This window comes from Trachemys scripta, chromosome 1, assembly GCF_013100865.1.
Source record: "Trachemys scripta elegans isolate TJP31775 chromosome 1, CAS_Tse_1.0, whole genome shotgun sequence".
Taxonomy (NCBI): Eukaryota; Metazoa; Chordata; order Testudines; family Emydidae; genus Trachemys; species Trachemys scripta.
In genome coordinates this window covers 209,841,855-209,866,221 of record NC_048298.1, presented here as the reverse complement: position 1 = coordinate 209,866,221, position 24,367 = coordinate 209,841,855, and the positions used below count along the sequence as shown (strand labels likewise).

At 41.3% G+C, this 24,367-nt stretch overlaps 1 protein-coding gene across 1 annotated transcript in view; it reads right to left on the bottom strand.

Annotated features, from left to right (window-relative positions):
* The window catches only part of SH3KBP1 (SH3 domain containing kinase binding protein 1), a gene marked incomplete in the record, with an annotated part of 339,832 nt that overhangs the window by 160,247 nt on the left and 155,218 nt on the right, over positions 1-24,367 (bottom strand). The window contains 1 exon segment of the mRNA XM_034755713.1: positions 2,596-2,702. Coding sequence (XP_034611604.1) covers positions 2,596-2,702 — 107 coding nt within the window.

The window sequence follows — 24,367 nt, the reverse complement described above, 5'->3', positions numbered from 1 at the left end:
AGTGGTATTTATGGGATGTCAGAAGTGCCATGGTCCACACTGCAGTGCTATGCCTTTGTACACAGTAACATTGACATGCAGAAAGACAAGCAGTAAATTACTGCTGCAGCTTTCTGTGGCAGATAAAGTTCCTGTAAAATGGTGGAAAGCCTGCTGTACTTTCATAGGAATCACAAGGGCAGTGGGGCAAGAATAGAACACAGACAATCTATTCCACATCACCATTCTAAAAAAAACCCTGGTTATAAGAAATGCCCTGTTATTATACTCACTGTGATCTTAAGAATCTGATTTTGCAAAATAATTTTTTTCTTCCATCAACCCAGTCTGGTATCACTCAGAAGGCTAAGATAACACCCTGCGTTGCACTAATGCAGTGAGGAGTGAGTACGGAAGATCCTGCATTTGGGCAAATGATAATGTAGGATATTCCCCTAGGACACGAGTGAGTATTAGGAAGGGGCAACAGCTCATCTACTTCTGCACCCCTTATTCTCTAGTCAGCTGCCATAGGTGTTATGGTCAACAGCACGTGCTAGCCATTGGCAAACCTTTTCAGTGCAGCAGTAAAAGTAATCCCAGCAGTGCTTCCCCCAGGTCTGCCCAATAGAACCTTGCCTTAGCTAATACATTTTCTTAGAGCAGAGAATCTGCAAGACAGTCAGGCTCCCTTCAGCAGCCCCAATCAAGACAGAATTATGAATTCCATGCCAGATGTGTGTATTACTAATTGAATCTATTTTAAATATTATGGAAACCAGGGCAGGTGCTACCATTTATGCAAACTAGGCGGTTGCCCAGGGCGCCAAGATTTGGGGGTGCCAAAAAGCGGTGCCCCCAATTTTTTTTACAGCGTTCCTACGCCCTCTCCCCGAGCACGCAGTCACCGCTCCACTTCTCCCACCTCCCAGGCTTGCGGCGCCAATCAGCTGTTTGGCGCCTCAAGCCTGGAAGGGGAGGAGCATTAAAGCGGGGGTGGCATGCTCGGGGAGGAGGCGGACCAGAGGTGAGCTGGAGTTGGGAGCTGCTGCACGGCTCCCGGGGGGGGGGGGGGGGGGATGCTGCGGCGGGGGGTGGCGGGGGAGCTGCCGTGCGGGGGTGCCTCAGGGCAGGGGGGGTGGTGGGGAGCTGCCGCAGGGCTGGGGCCGCAAGGTGGAAGTTTCGCCTAGGGCGCAAAACTTCCTTGCACCGGCCCTGATGTAAACACCTACTTCTGAAAAACATTCCCTTAACTATGAGCATGGGTGTGTATGGGGTGGAGGGTGAGGAAGTGGAATGTTTCATTTTCATATGTCTACAATTTCCACATGTAGCGTAAACATTTTCAATCTCATCTGGATTTGAAAAACTGATTACAGAAAAGGGGAGTTATTAAAGTGTGTGTGAAAAGAAACAAGAGATACATTTATTGGCTGAACTTTAGAGGGCTCCCAATTAAATTAGTTACTTATACGATTCATTGGAGGGTGATAGTTCTTCCTCATGGATGGCCTATTTAGATTATGTTGGGAGGGCTTTTTATTCCATCACCTTGTTCTTCAAAGATAGATTTATCAAGTTTTAAGTGAGGCAATTCAAGGAAGGTTTTCTATGTTCATGTAAGGTCTAATATGTTTCAAATTGCATAGCAAGAAGAGCTTAAATTCAGTCTTGGAACTCATTAGAATGTTGGGTGAATAGTGTCATCCAAATGTCCTAGCCAATATCTTATAATCTTGACATCCTACATTACAATTCTGCTCACAGCCAAAATAAGGTTAGTTAGGTGATATGAGATGTCTGGTTCTGGGAAGGACAATGTGCACTGTGTGCACTCAGGTTAAAGAAGAAACAGTGATTACTAAGCCCCTCACATTTGGATATGTCAAGTTTAGTCTTTTTATAGGCAACAGAGACCTGACCTGATTGTAATGAACCTTTTTTTTTTTTTTTAAGAAATGGATTGTTGGTTATTTAAGTGACAGATAAAAGAGAAATAAAACTGGCCATATCCTCAGCACAATAACAAATAAATCATGGCAGCTGAAAACCTGCCTTTTGTTGGACTTTTTATCAAACTAAATCCTTAGATAGATCATTTTAATGCTCAATAAATAAAATTAAGTGACTTTGAGCATATCCTGATTCATTCTAAAGATTCCAGGTTAGTATTTTAGTTCCCAGTCCTGATATTTAAATCAAGAGCATAACTTCTAACAGCTTCAATGGAGCAAGAGCAAGTCCTCAGAAGGTGTACTGCCGGAACACTATAGAATTGATCTGACAAGCAGATCTGTGTCTGCAGAACCACTTGCAGGTTCTAAGCTTTTGGTTCTAAGCGTCTAAACTTTTGTAAATGGTGCCCAACCTTAGAAACCGATCTGTGTTCAAATGCCACTGGGTGTGGAGCATGCACATATTCCTGCCGGTACAGCTTTGAAGCAGATCAAATTACAAAAGAATCATAAGGGAGAAAAAAATCTAAACTGATATAACAAACAAAAGAACAGTAAAAAACTCTCTTTTGAATCGTTTTAAAACATATTACCCTCTGAAAGGTCAGCCTGTACAAAGCAAATGAAGACTGTCTCTACACAGTACATAAGAGTTACTTACTTCTCCCATCACTTCAATGATGTCACCAACTTTTAACTCCAGCTCATCTTCATTCTGAGGCATGTAACTGAAAGCCACCTGACATCTTCTCCTCCTATTTCTCTCCCCTGGAGATGGAGATGAAAGAACAGAGTGAAAAGTTTAGATGAAAATTTAAATAAAATGAGGCTTCCTGAACAAGCAACCCAACTACACTGTGCCCCTGAACACACGCCATGGGACAGCACTGTAGATGAAGCAGTACTGCACTGTTATAAATGAGCACTATTAAAAACTTTTTGAATGTTTGCAATCCCTAATAAATGTGCCTATGATCAAAGAGACCAATATTCAGACTTTTTCAGAGGACCATAGAGCATATTATTCCTTCCAAATACTTTTGTCTTTTGATGTAAATTGATACAATGGGATATTCAAGTAAGAATACTACTACTGCTGCTGCTGCTTGTTCTCTCTCTTTTTTTTAAAAAATATCAGTGCATCAGTAGGGTCATCTTCTGTAGATATATATTTTTTTAATGGCATACTTGCGCACTAATCTAAATTTAGGGTGTTAATTTAAATGCAGCCAGGTAAATGGGAAGATTGAGTTTTGGAATATTGCTTGCTAAACAAACAGCTATATTTGGACTGTTGTGGAACTGAGAGGGAAAGAGAAAACTTTCTGTAATTTAACTGCTGAAACATCCTACCCACCCTCTTTTGGTTAAAGAACCACTTACCAAAACAAAGAATAGTAACACCATTTTGCATGTGGGGATGATGGAGGTAGAGTGAGAGAAACCAATTAAAATACAGCTCCCTCTGTCATAAATAAGGAAATGTCTTGTTCAGATGCCTTGCAATGCAGGAACCATATCATATGCCATATGAAAAAAGTGTCAATACATTTCTTCACTTCATGAGTAATTTGTTTACTTATAACCTGGAATATTAAATCTCCTCAAATGTGCACACACAAATCAGGTGTGTCTTCAAAATTATTGTCCAAATGACCCTAGACTTCCATTCCATGCAGTCAGCATGATGTTTACTCTACAAAAATACTCATTGACAGTACTAGAAATGCTCCTTAGGACAAATGAATGAGAAAAGCCATATCAACTCTTTTTTCCAGTTTGGAATGCTGGTCTTTATATAATAATAATAAAAAAAAATAATAAGCCAGGGGTAGTCCCATACAGACAAAATTTGAAAGGCAATTTTACCTTCACTAGATGACTTAGCTTTTAAATTTTCCCATCCCAGACTTTAGGAGAAAGTTTCCCTTGTCTGAGGTATAAAACAAACAGCAGATGACTATTTGAATTTTTTTAAAATAAATATATTTTAATGCAGTTGACCTACCTCAGTTCTTTCATAAAAATGTCAGTTTATTTTTCTTCACTTACACTAATAAAAAGTATTGTGTGACATTGATGATTTCTGGTTTGTATCCTAATAAATACATTCTGTATAGAATACATTCAGGTCTGTGCAAAAGTTAGAGGCTGCAAATAAAAAAGACTTTTTTCTAAAGATAAACATCCGCATTATATGAATATCAGCACTTACGAAGTGGTAACTCGTTGACTGATTTGACAGACTGAAGTACGTCAGTTGCCATGGTATTTTATAATCAATATTGGGTGACTCAGGGAAAAATGATTTTGACATTTCTAAGGGCTGGTCTACACTAACTCTGTAAGTTGATCTAAGTTACGCTAGTTCCGTTACGTAAGTTACGTAACTGAAGTCGACGTAACTTAGGTCAACTTACAGCAGTGCCTACACCGCGCTATGTTGAAGGGAGAGCGCTCAGGGAGGTGAAGTACAGATGTTAATGGGAGAGCGCTCTCCCATCAACTTAGCGTGTCTTCACCAAACCTGCTAAATTGACACCACTGAATCAATCGCAGCGGTGCCGATTTAGCCGGTAGTGTAGACGTGGCCTAAGAGAATAAGAAATCAGTGCAGCACTGGATACTACTGATAAAACCATGTGAATCTCTCTCTTTTTTTGCATATTTACTTATGATCTTTTTGTGTGATTGCTATAAAAGTGCGTCTTCCCTGGATCTTCAACGTGAATTGACTTGTGTAAAACAGAAAGATTAATATGCATGTAAAAGGAACATGAAGACATTAAGCCTCAAATTCAGGTACACTTACAAACTCCAGGAATCCCTCAGATGTTTTCTAAATTTGGAAGTTTAGCTACTGGAGTTGTAGAAAAGGCCTTCGTCTCAACTACACATCCAGTCTCTCCTCTTACACTATCTCCTCTGATCAGCATTTACTAGGTCAGCAGCTCACTCACACTCAGTGTGCACATGTACTCTTCATGCAAGCTGTCCAGTTTTAGACAGGTTCAACAGGTCTTATTTTACTCCCAAGAACAGAGCTGGTGAAAATTTTTCACACACAATTTATTTCGCGGGGAAATGCAAATTTGTGTCAATTTCATCTAATTGTTTCAGTTGGGGAAAGAAAACGAATAAAATCCAAAAAAAAAATAATAAAACATTTCACATCAAATAAAATGAAACATTTGGATTTTTCAGTATGAAATGACGTTTTGTTTCAAAATTTCTTACTACCACAAAGATGTAATCATTTAATGTTAATCTCTTTGGAAGGGGGACTGTCGTTTTGTTGTGTGTTTGTACAGCACCTAGCAGAATGGGATCCTGGTCCATGACTGGGGCTCCTAGGTGCTAAGGTAATTATATACAAAAATAAATAAATAAAAGAAAATTAGGGTCCTTAATGCTTCTCTTAAGGCCTATCAGGACTTGCTCAAAGAGCAAGAGAACAACATGGAAAGTCCTCTAATAATGTAATGCAAGTCTTGGTACAAGAGAAGGACAAGTGAAAAGAAGCTCCTTCAATGCTGCAGTCCAGCAGGAAAAAAAGATTATACAAAAGTCATGGGGTGAAGGAGGAAAGATATACTGTATATGTTTAGAAGAATTGTGGCTTCAGTAATTATCCATCTAACACAGCTTCAATGAGCGTGAAGTGGGTCCACTCTACAATGCAAGAGGGACAATGTATAATAAACAAGGAGCTATAAACCCCATCCATCCAATATATTGTCTTCTCTACTGCTATTTTCTTAATCCTGCTCTTGTGAGAAAGGTAGAGGAAAAGAGACAAGAGGCAAATGCTTTGAAATCCACTTCACGTTACAACAAAAACCAGAAAAGTTAAAAATAAAATGAGTGCAACTCCATTGACTTCAGTTCCATTGACAGCGGAGCATTAGGCACATGGAGAATCCAAGAAAACCATGGGCGGGGAGAAATCTTACCAGTGAAAAATGTCCTACATTTTAAAATTTAGGAATAAACACTTAGTGAGGAAAGCACAGAACAAGGAGCCAAGAAATGTGTGTTCTCTTCTCTCCTCTGCCACTTAATTACTGTGTGGCTTTGAGTAAGTTTCATAAGATCTTTGGACCTCAGTTTTCCAATTTGTAAATAGGGGAAACTGTATTTTCCTCCCTCCCTCATGTATTGTGAGCTTAACTTAATATTTGTAAAACTCTGAGATCCCAAAATACTTTACAGAAGTGCGAAGTATAACTATGGGGATCGTGAACTTACAGTTCCACTCTCAGACATATTCACAGCAGTTACAGAGTACATTAAGACATGAAAGCAGCATGATACCAGACAAGAAAGATCAACCCACAGCATTCAATATACCCGACTGTTCAAAGTTCCTCAAATTAGTCTCCTAGTTCTCTCACTTCTCTCTCTCCCTTGATCTCTCTCTAAAGAAATATCTAAATGGAGAATAGCAAGGAACAGAAGGTGAGACACAGAGTATCACCCAGTTCTTCTCTTTCTTCTAATGCAGTTGTTAGCAAATGCAGCAGTTCTCTCTCTTGGTTTCAACAAGGGGACACAAGTAATCAGCCAGGCCCCACGAACAGCTACCTGTTTATGTACAGGTTTAGAATCCTTGGGGACAGCATACTAGCAGCACCAGGAACTACATACAGCAGAAGGGTTGTTGTGTTTTGTATGGAGTGATGATGCAACATGGGTAGTTCAAGCAGAACCCAACTGGTACTACTAGGTCACTGTTAGGGCTATCATATGTCCGGATTTCTCCGGACATGTCCGGCTTTTTGATCTATAAATAGCCGTCCGGGGGGGCATTTCTAAAAATCTAAAAATGTCCGGGATTTCCCCCTGGTCGGCTATTTATAGATCGAAAAGCAGCGCCGCTCGGCAGCCAAAGCCCCATCTCGGCTCCCCCCATCCCCTGCAGCCTTAGCACACCCCCAGCCCCACAGCTGTATTCCCCCTCCTCTCCTCCCCTGAACACTCCACCCCCCTGCTCCTCCCCGTCCCCTGCTTCCCGCAAATCAGATCTTCATGGGAAGTCTGAAAAGAAGCAGGGGCAGGCGAGCAGCAGCAGGCGGGGGGGACACAAGGAGGGCGGCTCTGGGGAGGCGCGACACAGCCCAGTCCAGCCCCAGCCAGCCCCAGTGGCTCCGGCCCAGCTCGCACCCCGGGGCACCGGCCCCGGTTCCGGCCGAGCACCTCCAACCCCGGCGGCTCCGGCCCAGGTCCTAGGGCACCGGCCCTAGTTCCAGCCGAGCATCCTCGGCCCCAGCAGCTCCAGTTCTGGCCGAGCTTGCCAGCCCCAGCAGCTCTGGCCCAGCTTGGGTCACAGGGCGGCCGCCCCGGCCCCAGCTGAGCACCTCCGGCCCGGGCCCTATCCCCGCGACTCCAGCCGGAGCACAGCCCGATTCCTGGGCTCTTGTTAAAGTCGGGGGGGGGGGGGGGGGGGGGGCCGGAGTTTGGGGGGGGGCTGTCAGGGGGGCAGGGGTGTGGAGAGGGGTTGGGACAGTCAGTGACAGGGAGCAGGGGTGTTAGACGGGTCGGGGGTTCTGGGAGGGCTGTCAGGGGGGAAGGGATGTGGAGAGGGGTCGAGGCTGGCAGGGAGCAGAGGGGGTTGGATGGGTCGGGAGTTCTGGGGGTCCTATCACTGGGCGGGGAGCAGTTGGATAGGGCATGGGAGTCCCAGGGGTCTGTCTGGGGGCGGCGGGGGTGTGAATATGGGGTGGGGGTGTGGATAAGGGTCGGGGCAGTCAGGGGACAGGTAGTGTCCTGGGGGCAGTTAGGGTGGGGGGGGGTCCTCAGGAGGGGGGCAGTCAGGGGAAAAGAAGCAGGGAGGCTTAGATAGGGGGTGGGGTCCTAGGGGGCAGTTAGTGGCAGGGGTCCCAGGAGGGGGCAGTCAGGGGACAAGGAGGGGGGGGGTTGGGTGTTCTGAGGGGGGCAATCAGGGGGTGGGAAGTGGGAGGGAGTGGATGGGGGCAGGGCAGGGGCGGGGCTAGAGCGGGGCTCCTCCCCCCCATGTCCTCTTTTTTGATTGTGCAAATATGGTAACCCTAGTCACTGTGAAAACAGAGCTGATTCAAAGAGTTCAGAGTCAACAAGCAGCACACATACAGGAGTTGTTAGCAAAGATAAAGATATTTTTGTAAAATTCCCATGCCAGTCACTCTCCTGCATTTTTTGTTTCTGTCTAATTAGTACACTATGTTTCTCAACACAGCATGTTCAGGAATCATGACTATCACCTGGAATGGCTTACAGACAATAAAGACAAAATATCAGTCTTGAGGTTCTGTCTGCCCTGCCCCACCCCAATATTCCCACCTACTATCAAACTTGTTCTGAAATTATTGCTGTAATTGCTGTGTGTTGTGAGATGTATTAAAGACACACTGTGAAATTAAAATGTATTGTACTTGGCTAGTCAATGTGCAGTTAAATTTTAAACCATTTTCTTACTAAAATTATGATTACAGTAGTAGCTGCAACAATTGCAGCAATTAAAGTTGCATATAATTTCCATTCTAATTCCATTTTTGGTTCTTCAACTTGATGAAAATTTCACCATTTGGATGGAAATTTCCCACTTTTGTTTTTGAGTTTGGGCATAAACAGTTCAGCCAGTTCTGAGTGCAGGTGGGAAGGAGGAGGTGAACAATGCACCTTTCCCATTTAAAAGTACCAGAATTTTTGAACAGCACATGAATCAAACTGCCCATGTTTTGAAATTAGGGTGAATTTGATTTAAATCACTAGTCAGAAAGATTCGATTTAATCGTGGTTTTCTACATAAAAGCGCATTCTTTTTGATCGTTATAACCTTAATACATACCATATTCTTCACAACTCAGATAGATGTAAGTTTCACTTTTAGAAGGCACACACTATACATTTTTAAACACTGATTCATTTTGAAAACTTTTCAGATGAGTTTTACAGCTATATCAGAAAATGAATGATTGTTTGGTTATTTCATTTACCAAACACAATTGAAGCAGATATTTATGAAGTCATTGGGAGGTGAACTATCTCCAATTCAACAGGTTAATCATTAATATTTGGAGGATTTTCTTGCCATGCTGTATTAGAAGGAGAACATCACCAGACAGACATTTAAATTGTTTTATTTAACTAAAACAACAATGTTAAGTATTCTAAATTTTTTCTTCAACAGCAAACATATAATATTTTAACAAAACAAGCATATGTCTCTCGCTTCTCACATTTATTTCCAGACTTCTTTTCCTTGTCCAGAACTACTCCATCCCCAACAATCTTCTATTCATTGAACTTTTTGAAATTTTGCACTTCTAGAGAGAGGTAAGGGATTGACTCTGTATACACAAATTTGCAGGACAATAGAGTTGAGGTCTGTTATTTCTCACCTCTATATATTATTTATTTAAAAAAATTTTTGCTGTTAACAAGCATGTTAACTCTGGAGACACAAATCCACAGTTTGAGAACTGCAAAACTAAGCATCTCTGATGGTATCTTCTAGACTGAGCACTGAGTTCCATTGGGTAGATAGAAAGATTAACCGAAATAATCTATACAGAAGCCTGTGGAACCCCATAAAATTGGGTCCCTAATTCATGAACCATTGGAACACATTTACAAAACTTTTCTTAAACATTGTATGAATATATTAAAAAGAACAGGAGTACTTGTGGCACCTTAGAGACTAACAAATTTATTAGAGCATAAGCTTTCATGGGCTACAGCCCACTTCTTCGGATGCATAGAATGGAACATATATTGAGGAGATATATATACACATACAGAGAGCATGAACAGGTGGGAGTTGTCTTACCAACTCTGAGAGGCCAATTAAGTAAGTGAAAAAAAAACTTTTGAAGTGATAATCAAGCTGTAGCCCATGAAAGCTTATGCTCTAATAAATTTGTTAGTCTCTAAGGTGCCACAAGTACTCCTGTTCTTTTTGTGGGTACAGACTAACACGGCTGCTACTCTGAAACCTATGAATATATTGTTTCATACTATAGAATTAGAATTTATAATCCCTATTCCATGATGAGATATCTTTGAGCTATAATGGATCTTAATTAAAACTATCTCTAGATAGATAGTTTTTTCCTCAAAAAGCATTTTATGAAAAAAATCCGATTTAAATAAAAATCAATTAAAAAAAATCATTGATTTTTATTCACCCTGTTTAAAATGCTAAATTTTCTCTGGATATAGTTGTAATAGAGAAGTAGCATCTCTCACTGTTTTATAAGAAACTGGTTTTCATTGGACAAGATTATAAACCTTTAAAAAAAATCACATATCTATTATATGCAGTCAATTTTTAAAAATACAGTGTGCAGCCATGGAAGGATTTGCTGTGCAGATGTTAGGGGCTAATATAACTATGAAATGAAAACTTTGTAAAAGTGTACGGAATTTGTAGCAATGGCACCCAGGACCTCGATGCAGCAGGGGTTCAGGTAGGGCTCCTCTGCACTTTGTAAGGGCTGATGCAAGGGCTTCAGGCCTTTATTCAGCTTCTGCAGACCTTGCCAAGTGGGAAAAGACTAAGGCTACATCTACACTACAGGGGGGAGTCGATTTAAGATACGCAAATTCAGCTACGTGAATAGCGTAGCTGAATTCGACCTATCGCAGCCGACTTACCCTGCTGCGAGGACGGCGGCAAAATCGACCTCTGCGGCTTCCCGTCGACGGCGCTTACTCCCACCTCCGCTGGTGGAGTAAGAGCGTCGATTCGGGGATTGATTGTCGCGTCCCAACGGGACACGATAAATCGATCCCCGAGAGGTCAATTTCTACCCGCCGATTCAGGCGGGTAGTGTAGATCCAGCCTAAGAGATGGTCCCTTTTCTAAGGTATGCAATGCTTTGATGCACCTTAGCATTGAGACTTAAAAGTTCACAGGAGAGAGACTCTCTATTACAGAGATCCTATGATGTGCTAGAGAAGGACTTCTCTCTGTGGACCTATTACGGTACATTGAAGAGGGTATAAAGGTGATATGGGTAGCTAAATAATTTCACATTATGTCATTTACAAATACTATTGCAATTTTTTGCAAGGTAGCAGATATTCTAGGGTTATCATACGTCCGGATTTTCCCGGACATGTCCGGCTTTTGGGGGCTCAAATCCCTGTCCGGGGGGAAATCCCCAAAAGCCGGGCATGTCCGGGAAAATCGGGAGGGAGGGAGGGCTCGGCCGGGGCCTCTTTGGCCGGGGCCGGTGCGGGGCCGGGGGTATGGTGCCGGGCCGGGCGGGGAGCTGGGGGCGCGGTGCCGGGCCGGGAGCCGGGCCGGGGTCGCGGGGGGTGCGCTGGGCCGCGGGGCCGGGAGCCGGTCTGGGCCGCCGGGGGGTGCGCTGGGCCGCGGGGCCAGGAGCCAGTCTGAGGTAGCGGGGGGTGCGCTGGGCCGTGGGGCCGGGAGCCGGGCCGGGCTGCCGGGGGGTGCGCTGGGCCGCGGGGCCGGGAGCCAGTCTGGGGTAGCGGGGGGTGCGCTGGGCCGCGGGGCCGTGGGGCCGGGAGCCGGTCCGGGGTAGCGGGGCCAGGCCGCCGGGGGGTGCGCTGGGCGGGCCGGGGGTGGACGGCCGGGGCCGGCACCCCAGGGCCCGAGCCGACCCAGGCTGAAGCCGCCGGGGGGCCAGCCTGGGCCGCGCCTCCTCCCCCCACACTCCCCCTTACCTGCTTCAGGCTTCCTGTGAATTAAATGTTCGCGGGAAGCAGGGGAGGGGGCGGAGACTTTGGGGAGGGGGCGGAGTTGGGGTGGGGGCGTGGGCGGGGCTGGGGGCGGGGCCCCGTGGAGTGTCCTCCATTTGGAGGCACAAAATATGGTAACCCTAAGATATTCAAAGTCTTGAAGAATGAAGCTCCATTATTTTTTGGTATAATTTTTCCTGCTTTTAGTTTATGTATTTTTTATTTTGCGTGTAAGAAATGCAGAGGAAAACTCTAAAATAGTAGAATGTTAAACCTGCATGGTAAACCACTCAGTCAGGAAATGATTAGGGCTGTCAACTAATCACAGTTAACTCAAGCAATTAACTCAAAACAAATTAGCTTGATTAAAAAAATAACTGCGATTAATCACAGTTTTAATTGCACTAATAAACAATAAAAGAATACCAACTGAAATTTATTAAGAATATTTTGGATGTTTTTCTACATTTCCAAATATTGATTTCTATTAAAACACAGAATACAAAGTGTACAGTGCTCTCTTTATACTGTCATTTTTATTACAAATATTTTCACTGTAAAAAGATAAACAGGTGAAAAAGTATTTTTCAATTCACCTCATACAAGTATTGTAGTGCAATCTCTATTGTGAAAGTGCAACTTACAAGTGTAGAATTATTCTTTTTCTACATAACTTCACTCAAAAATAAAATAATGTAAAACTTTAGCATCTACAAGTCCACTCAGCCCTACTTCTTGTTCAACCAATCGCTAAAAAAAAAAAGTTTGTTTACATGTATGGGAAATAATGCTGTCCATTTCTTATTTACAATGTCACCTGAAAGAGAGAACAGGAGTTCACATGACACTTTTGCAGCCAGCACTGCAAGGTATTTACATGCCAAATATGCTACATATTAGTATGCTTCGGCCACCATTCCAGAGGACGTTTCCATGCTGATGATGGGTTCTGCTTGATAACAATCCAAAGCAGTGCAGAATGTGGAAAACAGCCACAAATATTTAAATAAATGGTATTTTATTATTGTTTAAGAGTGCAATTAAAACTGCCATTAATTGCGATTTTTTTAAAATCTTGCAATTAATTGCAATTAATTTTTAATCAGTGATATCCCTAGAAATGATATTGCTAAGATTGCATATGCAGCCTTAACTCTGCTCTCCTGTATACATGTATTTATGATACAAACTGATTTCATGATTATGTATTTTTGTAACATGTTCTTCACATTGTTTTGTGCTGTAAGCTTAGGCATCAATCCTGCAATCAGATCAGTCAGGGTGTGCCCTTGTGCCTGCATGGTGTCCCAATTACTTCACGAATGCACATGAATGTGAGGGTCTGCCCTCATGGATCTTAACACAGGAGCAGGGCCCGTAATATGCAGCATTCTTATGCATGCCAGAACCTGTGAAAGTCATTAATACATAAAGTACCCAGTAAACCATACTTACAGGACACAAGATACTACAGGTTAAGTATAAAACAATATTTGGTGACATATACAGCTCCCCAAAGTTCAACTCTCACTCAGATTCATAGTTAACTGTCTCAGCTCCTGAAATACACCCAAGAAAGCATTTTCTGCTTGTTGAAAAGATGCTTTCAAAATTATTAACACAACTACGATAGAAGAGATGTTATTCATCGCCATCTTGTTAAATTGTAAATCACCTCCTAGGCTGTCCCTCATGCTTGGGAGGCACGCCTTGTAAACATCCACAAAGCTACATCATTAACCACCTTCAAATCCCCCCTCAGAACTCTCCTTGATGCCTGCAAGACACTTGACTATGGTTAGGCAACAGACCACTGTCCATCACGCTGACCAATATTGTCTCATTGTACTCCCCCATCAGTCTGTCCATACCCATCTGTTGCCTCATCTTTCAGACTTAGATTGGGACACAGACCATCTTTTGTTCTGCTCATACAGTGACTAGCACAATGGGGTCCTGGTCCATAGCCAGGCCTACTAGAGCTAGATCCACCTGGGGGTCTTGGGTGCCTAACTACCCCTTTAGGCACCTAAGTCTAACACTTGGATGTCACTGGCATTCACAAAGCCACTGCTTAGCTCCCACCTATCCTGGAGGTGCCTAAAGCCCCTAACCACCTAAATTTCTGCTGCTGGGCACATATACAACTGCCTGGACGACACTGCTCAGCTCCTAACTCACAGCAGGATTCTCAAACTAGGTATTATACTGTCTATCTCACCAGAGGGGCCAGATTCAGTAGGTATCTCAGAGCACACCTAACTCCACACAACCGGAGGGATTGGGAAGGATGCCTGCCTTTTACTCAACAGTCCAGTGGTCAAAGCACTCACCCAGGGTGTGGGAGACCCAGCGTTAAACTCCCCCTCTCTGCCTGATGTAAAGCAGGGACTTGAACGCAGGTCTCCCACCAGAGCACCCTAACCACTGAGTTATGGGGTATTCTGGGATGGGTCTCTCTTCTGTTGAAACTGTTCCACTTCTTATAAATACACCTCTACCCCGACATAACACTGTCCTCGGGAGCCAAAAAATCTTAGCGCGTTATAGGTGAAACTGCGTTATATTGAACTTGCATTGATCTGCTGGAGTGCGCAGCCCCGCCCCCACGGAGCACTGCTTTACCACGTTATATTCGAATTAGTGTTATATTGGGTCGCGTTATATCAGGGTAGAGGTGTAATTAAATATTCATCGGAGCAGAAACTGGAACCCAGGTTTCCCCTCCCAGGTGAGTGCCCTAACCACCATGCTATAGAGTCACACCCACTCTCTCAGGCCCCATTAACATTTAATATTTTATAAAAAGTGGAATTACTTCAAAGGCAATCACTCTGTATCAGTGACCTGTCCTCTTCATTATTCCCCCCACCCGGATTTTTTGTGTCATCTGAAAACTTTATCAGAGATTATTTTATGTTTCTTCCAGGTCACTGGTAAAAATGTTAAATAATGTAGGGGCCAAGAACCAATCCTTCCAGGACGCCACTAGAAATACACCCATTCGATGATGATTCCCCATTTACAATTACATTTTGAGATCTATCAGTAAGCCATCTTTTAATCCATTTAATGTGTGCCTTTTTTTTGTGTCTACTTTTTTTTTTTTTTAATTGAAATGTCATGCAGTACCAAGTCAAATGCCTTACAGAAGACTTGGTATATTGTATCAATGCTATTACATTTCTCAACCAAACTTGTACTCTAAACCAAGAAAGATATCAAGTTAGTTTGACAGGATCTATTTTCCATAAACCCATATTGATTGGCATTAATTATATCACCCTCCCCTTTAATTTTTTTATTGAGTCTTGTATTAGCTGCCCCATCAACTTGCCTGGAATTGATGTCAAACTGTCAGGCCTATAATTACTCAAGTAATTCTATCTACCCTTTTAAAAATCATTAACTACATTACAACACAATACACTAACATTAGCTTTCCTCCATTCTTCTGGAACTTCCCCGGTGTTCCAAGACTTACTGAAAATCAACATTAATGGTCCCGAGAGCTCCTCAGCCAGTTCTTTTCAAACTCTTGGATGTAACTCATCCAGACCTGCTGATTTAAAAATGCCCTTTGAAGAAAGCAGCTTAGGCTACACACCTCTCCACAACATTTCCCACTGACTAGCTTAAATGTCCCCTCCCTCAGCACGCTGGCTTCTGTGAATCCCTTTTTTAGATGCCTGACTCACCCTATGCTTTGTATGGGGAGCCTAAGTACTTAACTTGAGGTTGTAAATTCCACTATGCAATAGGGTATCTAAAAGTTAGGTGCTACAACACCTAAGTCCCCCTTAGATCTAGCCCCTAGTTGCTACAGTAATACAAATAATAAATATTAATATATAAAATATGTAATCAAATAAAATATACCTGACCATGGTGACAATGAAATCACCATAGGGTAACTATTCAAAAATAGAAACGTATAACAAGATGATACACTTGCAGCTAAGGTGGTAGAAAAACAGATGATATATTGTAGTTTTAAAAATAGTTGATCACATAATTAAAGTCTATATCATAACGCATATGCACAAGAGAACACAACCAAGGTTGAGGTTGCAACCTCAATTGACATTTGTAGAGCAGAGTGCTTAACCACATAATTTTAATATTCTCAACACAATTCTTCCCTCTGAATTTATAAGTAAATGGACATGTTATAGTAAACCTTTACACAAATGGAATTCTATTTATCAGGATACCTATCAGTAATGTTTAATAAAATCCAGAGTTTATAGCTAGGGTCTAGGACAGGAAGCCAAAATATGAACATTTAACCATCACTAATTAAAATAATGTGCACAATGATATTTATAACTTTATAACACTTTATAAAATTAAACTGAACTGTACTGGACTTAACTAAACAGTATTTACTTCTTATTAAACCAATTTTTCCATTAAAATCATGGTATATTGAAGAGAAAAGTCAGTTTTACTTAGCTTTTCATATGGAGCCAATATGACTAGAAAAAGATTATTTTTTAAAAATAAAAAAATTGGATTATATTTCAATTGAATTAATTACAGGGTTTTTTTAAATTAAAATAAACCTATTTGAAATTATGACAACTTAATGTGAAAGCCTAAACTTACTATCGTCTATTAGAATAATTTAAATTAATTTAAAAAATAATATTAAGCAGTTCATCTTTGCAACCAAGCTTTAAAAAAAAGTCAAACCACTGAGCCGCTAGAAGTCACTGGCTAAGCACCTGGAAACAGGGTTTGTTGAAACGCTAAACCAGCTTACAACATCAGTAGCCTCTTCTGCAAGTGCAGACAGAATATTTTCTTTATTTCAGTTTATTCAACTAGTTCAATCAATGACTAGTTCAATTCAAAGTTAATAAACCAATTGGGAGCTGAAAAAGCAGAAAAGCTTGTTTTTTTCCTTTCAATCTCTGAATAAAAACCAGATATGCAAGGATGAGATCTACTAGTTCTAAAATCCTGAAGGGTATAATGACCAGAAACAACCAGTTCAATTTACTAACTTTCATATAATTCCTTTGTTAAATAGTTGGTAGTTTTAAAGGCAAAATATGTTTTGATAAACTTTTTTCTTACGTATCCAGCACATAAGGGAGTTTTATTTAACTAATTTCAGAAACATTAAATGCTGGGTTTTGTGCATTTTAATTAAATTTTAATCTCTGTCCAACAGAGCTTGACACATATCACAAGTAAAAAGCTTGTCTCTCTCACCAACAGAAGTTGGTCTAACAAAAGAAATCGCCTCACCCACCTGGTCTCCAAGTAAAAAATTAATCATCTAGTAAATATGAAATGCATCTTTCACTATTTTCAAACATAATAAGAAATGTAAAAATTAAGAATCTGAATAATTGTTTACATAAATGTGTATAGACATAGTGTATCCTCTTGGTTAGCAAAAAAAAAAAAAAAATCCGGGTTAGAGAGGAGGGGGAAAAAAAAAAGAGAGAGAGAGAGAGACACCAAATGTAGTATAGAGGCTATATTTAGTTGCAAATCAACATGTTTTAATGGTTACCAACCAATAAGAATCAACTTATTTCCTGGAAAAAAAGTAATTTTTTTAAATTAAATTAAATTAAAAATTAAAATTATTTTATTTAATTTAAATTTACTTTAAAGTACAAATGCAAAACAAGATTAAAATCAATGATCAAGGTTTCCTGCTTGCTGATTTAAATCATTATTAAAATCAGTAATTTAAATCAATACATCTATATGGATCTTGATCTAAAGCCTATAGATGTCAATGGAAAGACTCCCTTTGATTTCAATGCGGGGGGAGGGGGAAGGGGAGCTTGCCATGGATTTCAAAGGGAACAAGACTGGACCCAGACACGTCAAGTCTCTCACTGGATGTGAGACTCGCTCATTAGCATGCTCTCTCAATCTCACATACATTCCTAAGATTATCTCACTCATTTTGAGTAAGGATTTAAAGATTTAAAATGTTTTTACTCAGGTGTTGAAAGATGACAAACAGCATTTGTAGGTTTGGTCACAAAATAGGGTGTATGGAAAGTTAGAATCGACTGCAAGAGGATATTAGTCCTCTTGCAAAACGGAAGTTCTTCTGTGCAGCAAGAGCAGAGGTGGGCAAACTACGGCCCATGGGCCACATCCAGCCCATGGGACCGTCCTGCCTGGCCCTTGAGCTCCCCGTCAGGGAAGCTAGCCCCCAACCCCTCCCCCGCAGCCTCAGCTTGCCGCGCTGCCAGCGCTCTGATCCACTGCTCCTACCAGGCAGCGCAGCGGTGTGGCTGGCTCCAGCTGGGCAGCGGGGCTATGCACTCCTGCTGCTCTGAGCTTCATGGTAAGGGGGCGGGGAGCAGAGTGTCCCGGAGGGCCTGTCAGGGGGAAGGGGTGTGGATAGGGGTTGGGGCAGTCAGGGGACAGGGAGCAGGGGGGGTTGGATGGGGGTGAGGTTCTGGGGGGCAGTCAGGGGACGGGAAGTGGGAGGGGGAAGATAGGGGGCAGGGGCCAGGCTGTTTGGGGAGGCACAGCCTTTCCTACCCGGCCCTCCATACAGTTTTGCAACCCCGATGTGGCCCTCTGGCCAAAAAGTTTGCCCACCCCTGAGCTAGAGCATTCTATACTAGTGAAGCCAAGTATGCACGTGAGAAGCTTCATTTGTAGGATGAAATGTTAAAGATGACAGCTTTTGTGAATTTGATATTAGGGAAAACTGCACTTTTGAACAGACTGAGCACATTGTTGGCAGATACCAGCACTTGTTCAATCTCACCTGAGATAGAGAAGCTGCAAGAGGAGTTTGTTGATTCTCAGTTGATGAAGAAATCAGATATCCCTCAGTGTGTATACAGGATGTACACTATGTGGGCATAACTTAATGTCAGAATCCCTACTGGTTTTCTGGATTAGATGGGACATTTTCCCCTTTTATCCAAGTGAAGCAGGCAAATCCTGAGCCATGTTTCAAGTTTGAGCCACCAAAAGAAAAACCGCAAAGGAGCCATATGACAATATAACAAAACAGATTAATAAAATGTGAAATCAAGCTAGATATTAAAAGAAATGTGGAATCTGAATCCTTTATCTGTGGTTTATTAGCTTCAATTCAATTTATTTATTTTACATTAATTTGATGTATTGTTGTGTTGTGTTATTTTAATTATTTAATTAATTTTGCATGTATTTATTTTCAAATCTGATTATTTTAGTTTGCTGTAAATGTAATATGAGCAATAATATACAAACCAAACATTTGTTCTGTAATTTTTTTTTCAAATGGATGATCACTATGACAAGGTAATACGCAAAATAAACATATTGTTCTATTGATAAAACAAGGGGTTTTTGGTTAGGCTTATATTAAAACTGTTTATTTTTGAATATTTGTCTTGTTCTGTCCACAGACCATTTGCCTAAATGACGGGGGCTGTTAACTCTGGTCCTCAGGGATCTCCAACCATCCAGGCCACGTTTTTATTCCATCCAGCAAATAATTGTTTTTATTAAAATCCACTGGGTTTGCATCGCATATAGAATTCTATACTTTAATATGAATTAGGATATTTAAGTATTTCATATGCAATATTAAGCAGTGTACATTTTAAAACAAACTATTAAGTACTGGTTGCATTAAAAACCTGCACTACTGGATGTCGCCACGGACCAAAGATGAGACTCACTGTTTTAAGCAATGACCTAACACACCACTTGGAAAGTCTCACTCTTGAGCCTTGAATCTCACTCGTTGGGGCTGTAAATCTCACTCTTAAGGACAGCCTTGACATCTCCGTGGACCCATAATTAGAGACTTGGAAGAACCTTTCCACCTCCAACAGGAAGACATTCTTCCATGTGAATAATTTAATCTTCTACGTGAAAGACACAGGTGAACAGGAAATGCCATAATAGAATTTTAAAACTACTTGAACAAAGTATTGGAGTTAACAATTAATATGAAAAGGAGACAACAACAAAAACAAGCTGGGTAAGCTAATATCTTTTATTGGGCCAACTTCTGCTGGTAAGAGAGAAGCTTTCGAGCAACACAATGCTCTTCTTCAAGTCGGGGAAATGTACTTATGACGTTGCACTCCGTATGATTTTATGAAAATATGCTAATGAGTGTGAATATAATGTAACTGGAATATGCTTCAGGCAAAAGGTCTCTTGTAAGGTATGATTACAAAGCTTATAATCTACTGAGTGTGTTCATTCTATTTGTATGTATGTATCATTCTTGTATCTGAAATTAGGAATATAAAATATAACGCGGAGGTCCTATTGTGGTTATGCAAAGTGGACCATTAATGGTGGCTTGGAATCTTGATGGCCCCCATTAACCAGGACAATTGGTTGTAAATGGCTCTGTTAACTTGTAAGTTTTCCTGTATACGTGTGTGCTGGCAAGTGGGTAATGAAGTCTTACAATGATGTGTGTTCATGTCACCTGAACTGGAATCCATCTTTAACCTGGTGCTTTTCCATTTAGAAGGAGGGGTGGGAACCCAGAGAGGGACAAAGGATTCCCACCTTGTGCAAAAGATATATAAGGGGGGTGGAACAGAACAAAGGGGCTGCTGTCATGAGAAATCCCCTAGCTACCGCGTGAGCTGGAACAAGGACTGTACAAGGGGAAAGGATTGAGCTCAAACTAGAAAGGAGTCTAGTCTGTGAAAGAAGTTTATTGGAACATCTCTGAGGGTGAGATTTATCTGTATTCAGTTTCCTACTGTATTAGGCTTAGACTTGCGTGTTTTTGTTTTATTTTGCTTGGCAATTCACTTTTTTCTGTTTGTTATTACTTGGAACTACTTAAATCCTGCTTTGTATATTTAATAAAAATCATGTTTTGCTTATTAATTGACCCAGAGTAAGTAATTAATACCTGGGAGGGCAAACAGCTGTGCATATCTCTCTATCAGTGTTACAGATGGCGAACAATTTACCCTGAATAAGCTTTATACAGAGTAAAATGGATTTATATGTGGTTTTGATCCCATTGGGAACTGGGTACCTGGGTGCTAGAGACAGGAGCACTTCTTAAGCTGTTTTCAGTTAAGTTTTCACCTTTTGGGGGACGTGGTTCAGACCTGGGTTTGTGTTCCAGCAGGCTAGCGTGTCTGGCTCAACAAGACAGGGTACTGAAGTCCCAAGCTGGCAGGGAAAACAGGCTCAGAGGTAGGTAGTCTCAGCACATTAGGTGGCAGTCCCAAGGGAGTTTCTGTGACCCAACACATGACAGTACTGAGTGTCACAGCTCAGTGTAAGCTCAAAAGCTCATCTCTCTCACCAACAGAAGTTTGTCCCATATTGATATTACCTCACCAACCTTGTCTCTCTGATATGCTAGGACCAACACAGCATACAACAAAAAGTCATCTTTAATGGTTGTCAAGTGTCACTGAAAGCTCAGCCAACAATTAAAAATAGGTCAAACTAATAGTGTTGACAGACATACTGCTGTCAGAGAGCAGCAATAGAGCCAAAACATCTAGTTTCGGAGAAATTGAAATGTGAGCTAGCAGTACAGTGAACACAAATCAATTATTTAAAACAAAGCAGAATATTTAAATCCAAATGAGATTATTTAAAATTTATCTCCTGAGACATATAGTTGTAAATTAATTTCCCATGGGCCTGAAAGCCCCTTCACACTTCCCTGTCACTGTAAATGAGAGTCAGGCTGTTAATCTCATTAATACAAACTAATTATAATGTAAATTAATATACGGTATATTATATTGTTTCAGTATGCTATACATTGCAAATCTTAATTTTTCATCACCTATTCAAGACATCCTGGGCAGTACAACAGCCTATAACACAGTAAAGTTACATTCAGTACAGAAATTCTGTAATCTGGGACCATGGAGTGACTGTTTACATCTTTTAAAGAATTAATCATCATAATTCCACCATAAGAAAACCCACAAACCATGTACAATTTTGTAATTGGGGCTGGTGTATCAGGCATGTACAGGTATCTCTGCAATCAATATTTTGTCCTGCTTTTCTTTTTAAAAAAAAAAGTATTGCCAGCCTCTCTCAGCAGCCAGAGATATACAAAGATTGCTAGACTGCAAGGGCTGGAGCAAAGAATCCAGAAGACTTGTGCCAAGATTTTCAGTAATAAGAGTCTAAAGTTCTTCTAAATCCATCTTTAGGCACCTAAATAAGTTGCCCAATTTTGAAAGTGTTGATCTCCTAGCAGCTCCTACCAGGCCACTGGGCTTTATTCCTCTTTCTGTCTTTGGCTTGTTGTCTGGACTTGGGCAAATCACATAGGGGAAACTGAGGTCTAGGGAGCCTATCTGAAAGGGGGACATAATATAGAAAAGCCCCTTCTAAAAGTGACCTACAAAGCTGATCCCTTCTGACAGGACAATTCTGAGGAACCTTTGCATGTCGAAGCTCAGAATTCTTGTATTCTACTTCATTATTATTATTTTTTTTTTATCATTTTACGTTGCACTTCCCTGTTTCAGAAGCTAAACCTGTATCTATGAGGAAAAGGTTCAATCTGCTGTTAACTGTGGCTAGACAAGCTGTTCTTTATTGTGATTATACTGGAAACCAACTTTAAAAACTTAAGTTTAGTTTGCAGTTTTTTAAAGCTATTATACAACAGGGGAAGGCACTTATTGCTCTATGCTTTTAGCAATCTTTGTATTTTACTGTGTTTCATGATACCTACGGAGTTTTAGATTTGATCATTTTTGGCCATTGGCTGAGGCAATTACAGCACCAAGTATTTTCATTTTAGTGTGTTTTCATATTTGTTAATTTAGATTTTAAGAAATACAGTTTAGTTGCTGACTAAATGTAAAGCAATTGTTTTTTAAAAAGTGAATAATTATTTTGGGTGCTTTTGTGAAGTTGAAGTTTTCTAATTAAAAGGGAAGGGATAACAAAAACTAGATGGTGCCTTTAGAGATCTTGTAAATATGGCATTTAAAGTCGCCAGGTGAAATCCTGGCTCTATTTAAGTGACTGAGAGTTTTGCTATTGACTACATCAGAGCCAGGATTTAATGTCCATCTCCTATATAAACACACAAAAACAGAAATATCAGGTCCTGATTTCCCTTTTATCCTGGAGGACTTTGACAATATTCATAGGAATTGAATTGTGACATCACAGCTGGGATGTTGAAACGTGAGCTCTAATTCTCTTAATCACTCCATTGGAAGGGTGGTTGATACTCAGGGCAGAAGAAATAAAATCCCACCTCTGATGTGTTCCAGATCCAGCAGAAAACAGATGCAAGCTGAGAGCTGATATTTCTAAGATAAAGAGTAAGATTCGCCCACCCCCTTAAATCAATCGATCAATCTTTGAAACTCTCTCTTTTTACTAAAAAGGAGCAATAAAAGGCTGCTTTGTTTGTTTTGCAGCTAATTTTTAAGTGCACCTTTTAGCTCTGCTGTGTCAAGTGCCCTGTTTGTATGTTTGCAGCTGAATTATGAACACTGCAGGAGTCTCAAACATGTTTAATCCATTATACACTATGCCACTGCAGTTATGCAATATTTTACTAGGTATGTGCTAACGTTCCACCATTACTGAAGAGCATATTTTCTCTTACTAGACACCACAGCTAGACTTCTGAGCTGACTCAGCTGGCTGCTATTGTGAATTTTATGACTAAGATTTATTGGTCAAAGCTGTGAGGATCTTGGAAGCCTGGCAGAAATACTTGTGTTATTCCATTTAATTCTCACGATTCCCCAAACAAAAATCATTGCTCAGGTCATACAGTTCAATTTTTTTTCTATTTTCCAGAAATGTGCATCAATGTGGTTATATCAAGACTGCACGTCAGCAGCGATTACAGTAAAGATTACTGGAAGCAACATATACTAAGGAAAATGAACACCAGTGGGATTAATACTTTTAAACCTTTAATTAGTTGATAGGTGGAGCCACATGAACACAATGGTCCAATAATAAAGTTTAAAGTACAACAACAGAAGCCAGAGTTGTGTAATTGACAGACAACTGATATCAGTGAAGTACTGATCGTTAAGGCTACGATTTAGTCATGGAGGTCGTGGAAGTCGTGGAATCCGTGACTTCCGGCAATGATTTCAGCCTATGGTGCTCGAGCTGCAGGGTTCCCTGCTGCCCGCGGGGGCCGGGAGCTGCGGGGTACCCCTGCTGCCTCTGGCAGTCCCTGGAGCTCCAAGCCGCTGCAGGTGATGGGGGTACCCTGCAGCTCTTAGCTGCTGACAGCGGAGGAACCCCGCAGCTCCCAGCTCCCGCAGGCGACGGGGGAATCCTGGGATTTGCAGGCAGCAGGGGTCCCCACAGCCCCCAGCTGCTGCAGGCGATGGAGGGGCCCCGGGAGCTCCAACACAGAACCTGCAGTAGGAGCCCCCCGAAGTTCCTAGCTGCCACGCAGCTGCCCTGCTGCAGGCAGTGTGGGGACCCACAGATCCCCATTTTGTCACATATATTTTTAGTAAAAGTCACGGACAGGTCATGGCTTCAGTGAATTTTTCTTTATTGCCCGTGACCTGTCCGTGACTTTTACTAAAACTATCCGTGACAAAAAAGATTGTGATATGAGCATATCCTGAAGTGGAAGCAAAAGCTATACAGCTGTAAACAAAAGTTAGACACCAAATGAGTAGTTTAATCATAGAAAGTCTGCAGATAGAAGACTCTTACAGAAGAGGATGATTAAGTGAATCTGAAAGTAATTAAATTTAAAAATGTAAACACTATAACATCGAAGTTGAACAGTTAACAATAAATAATAAGTAAAC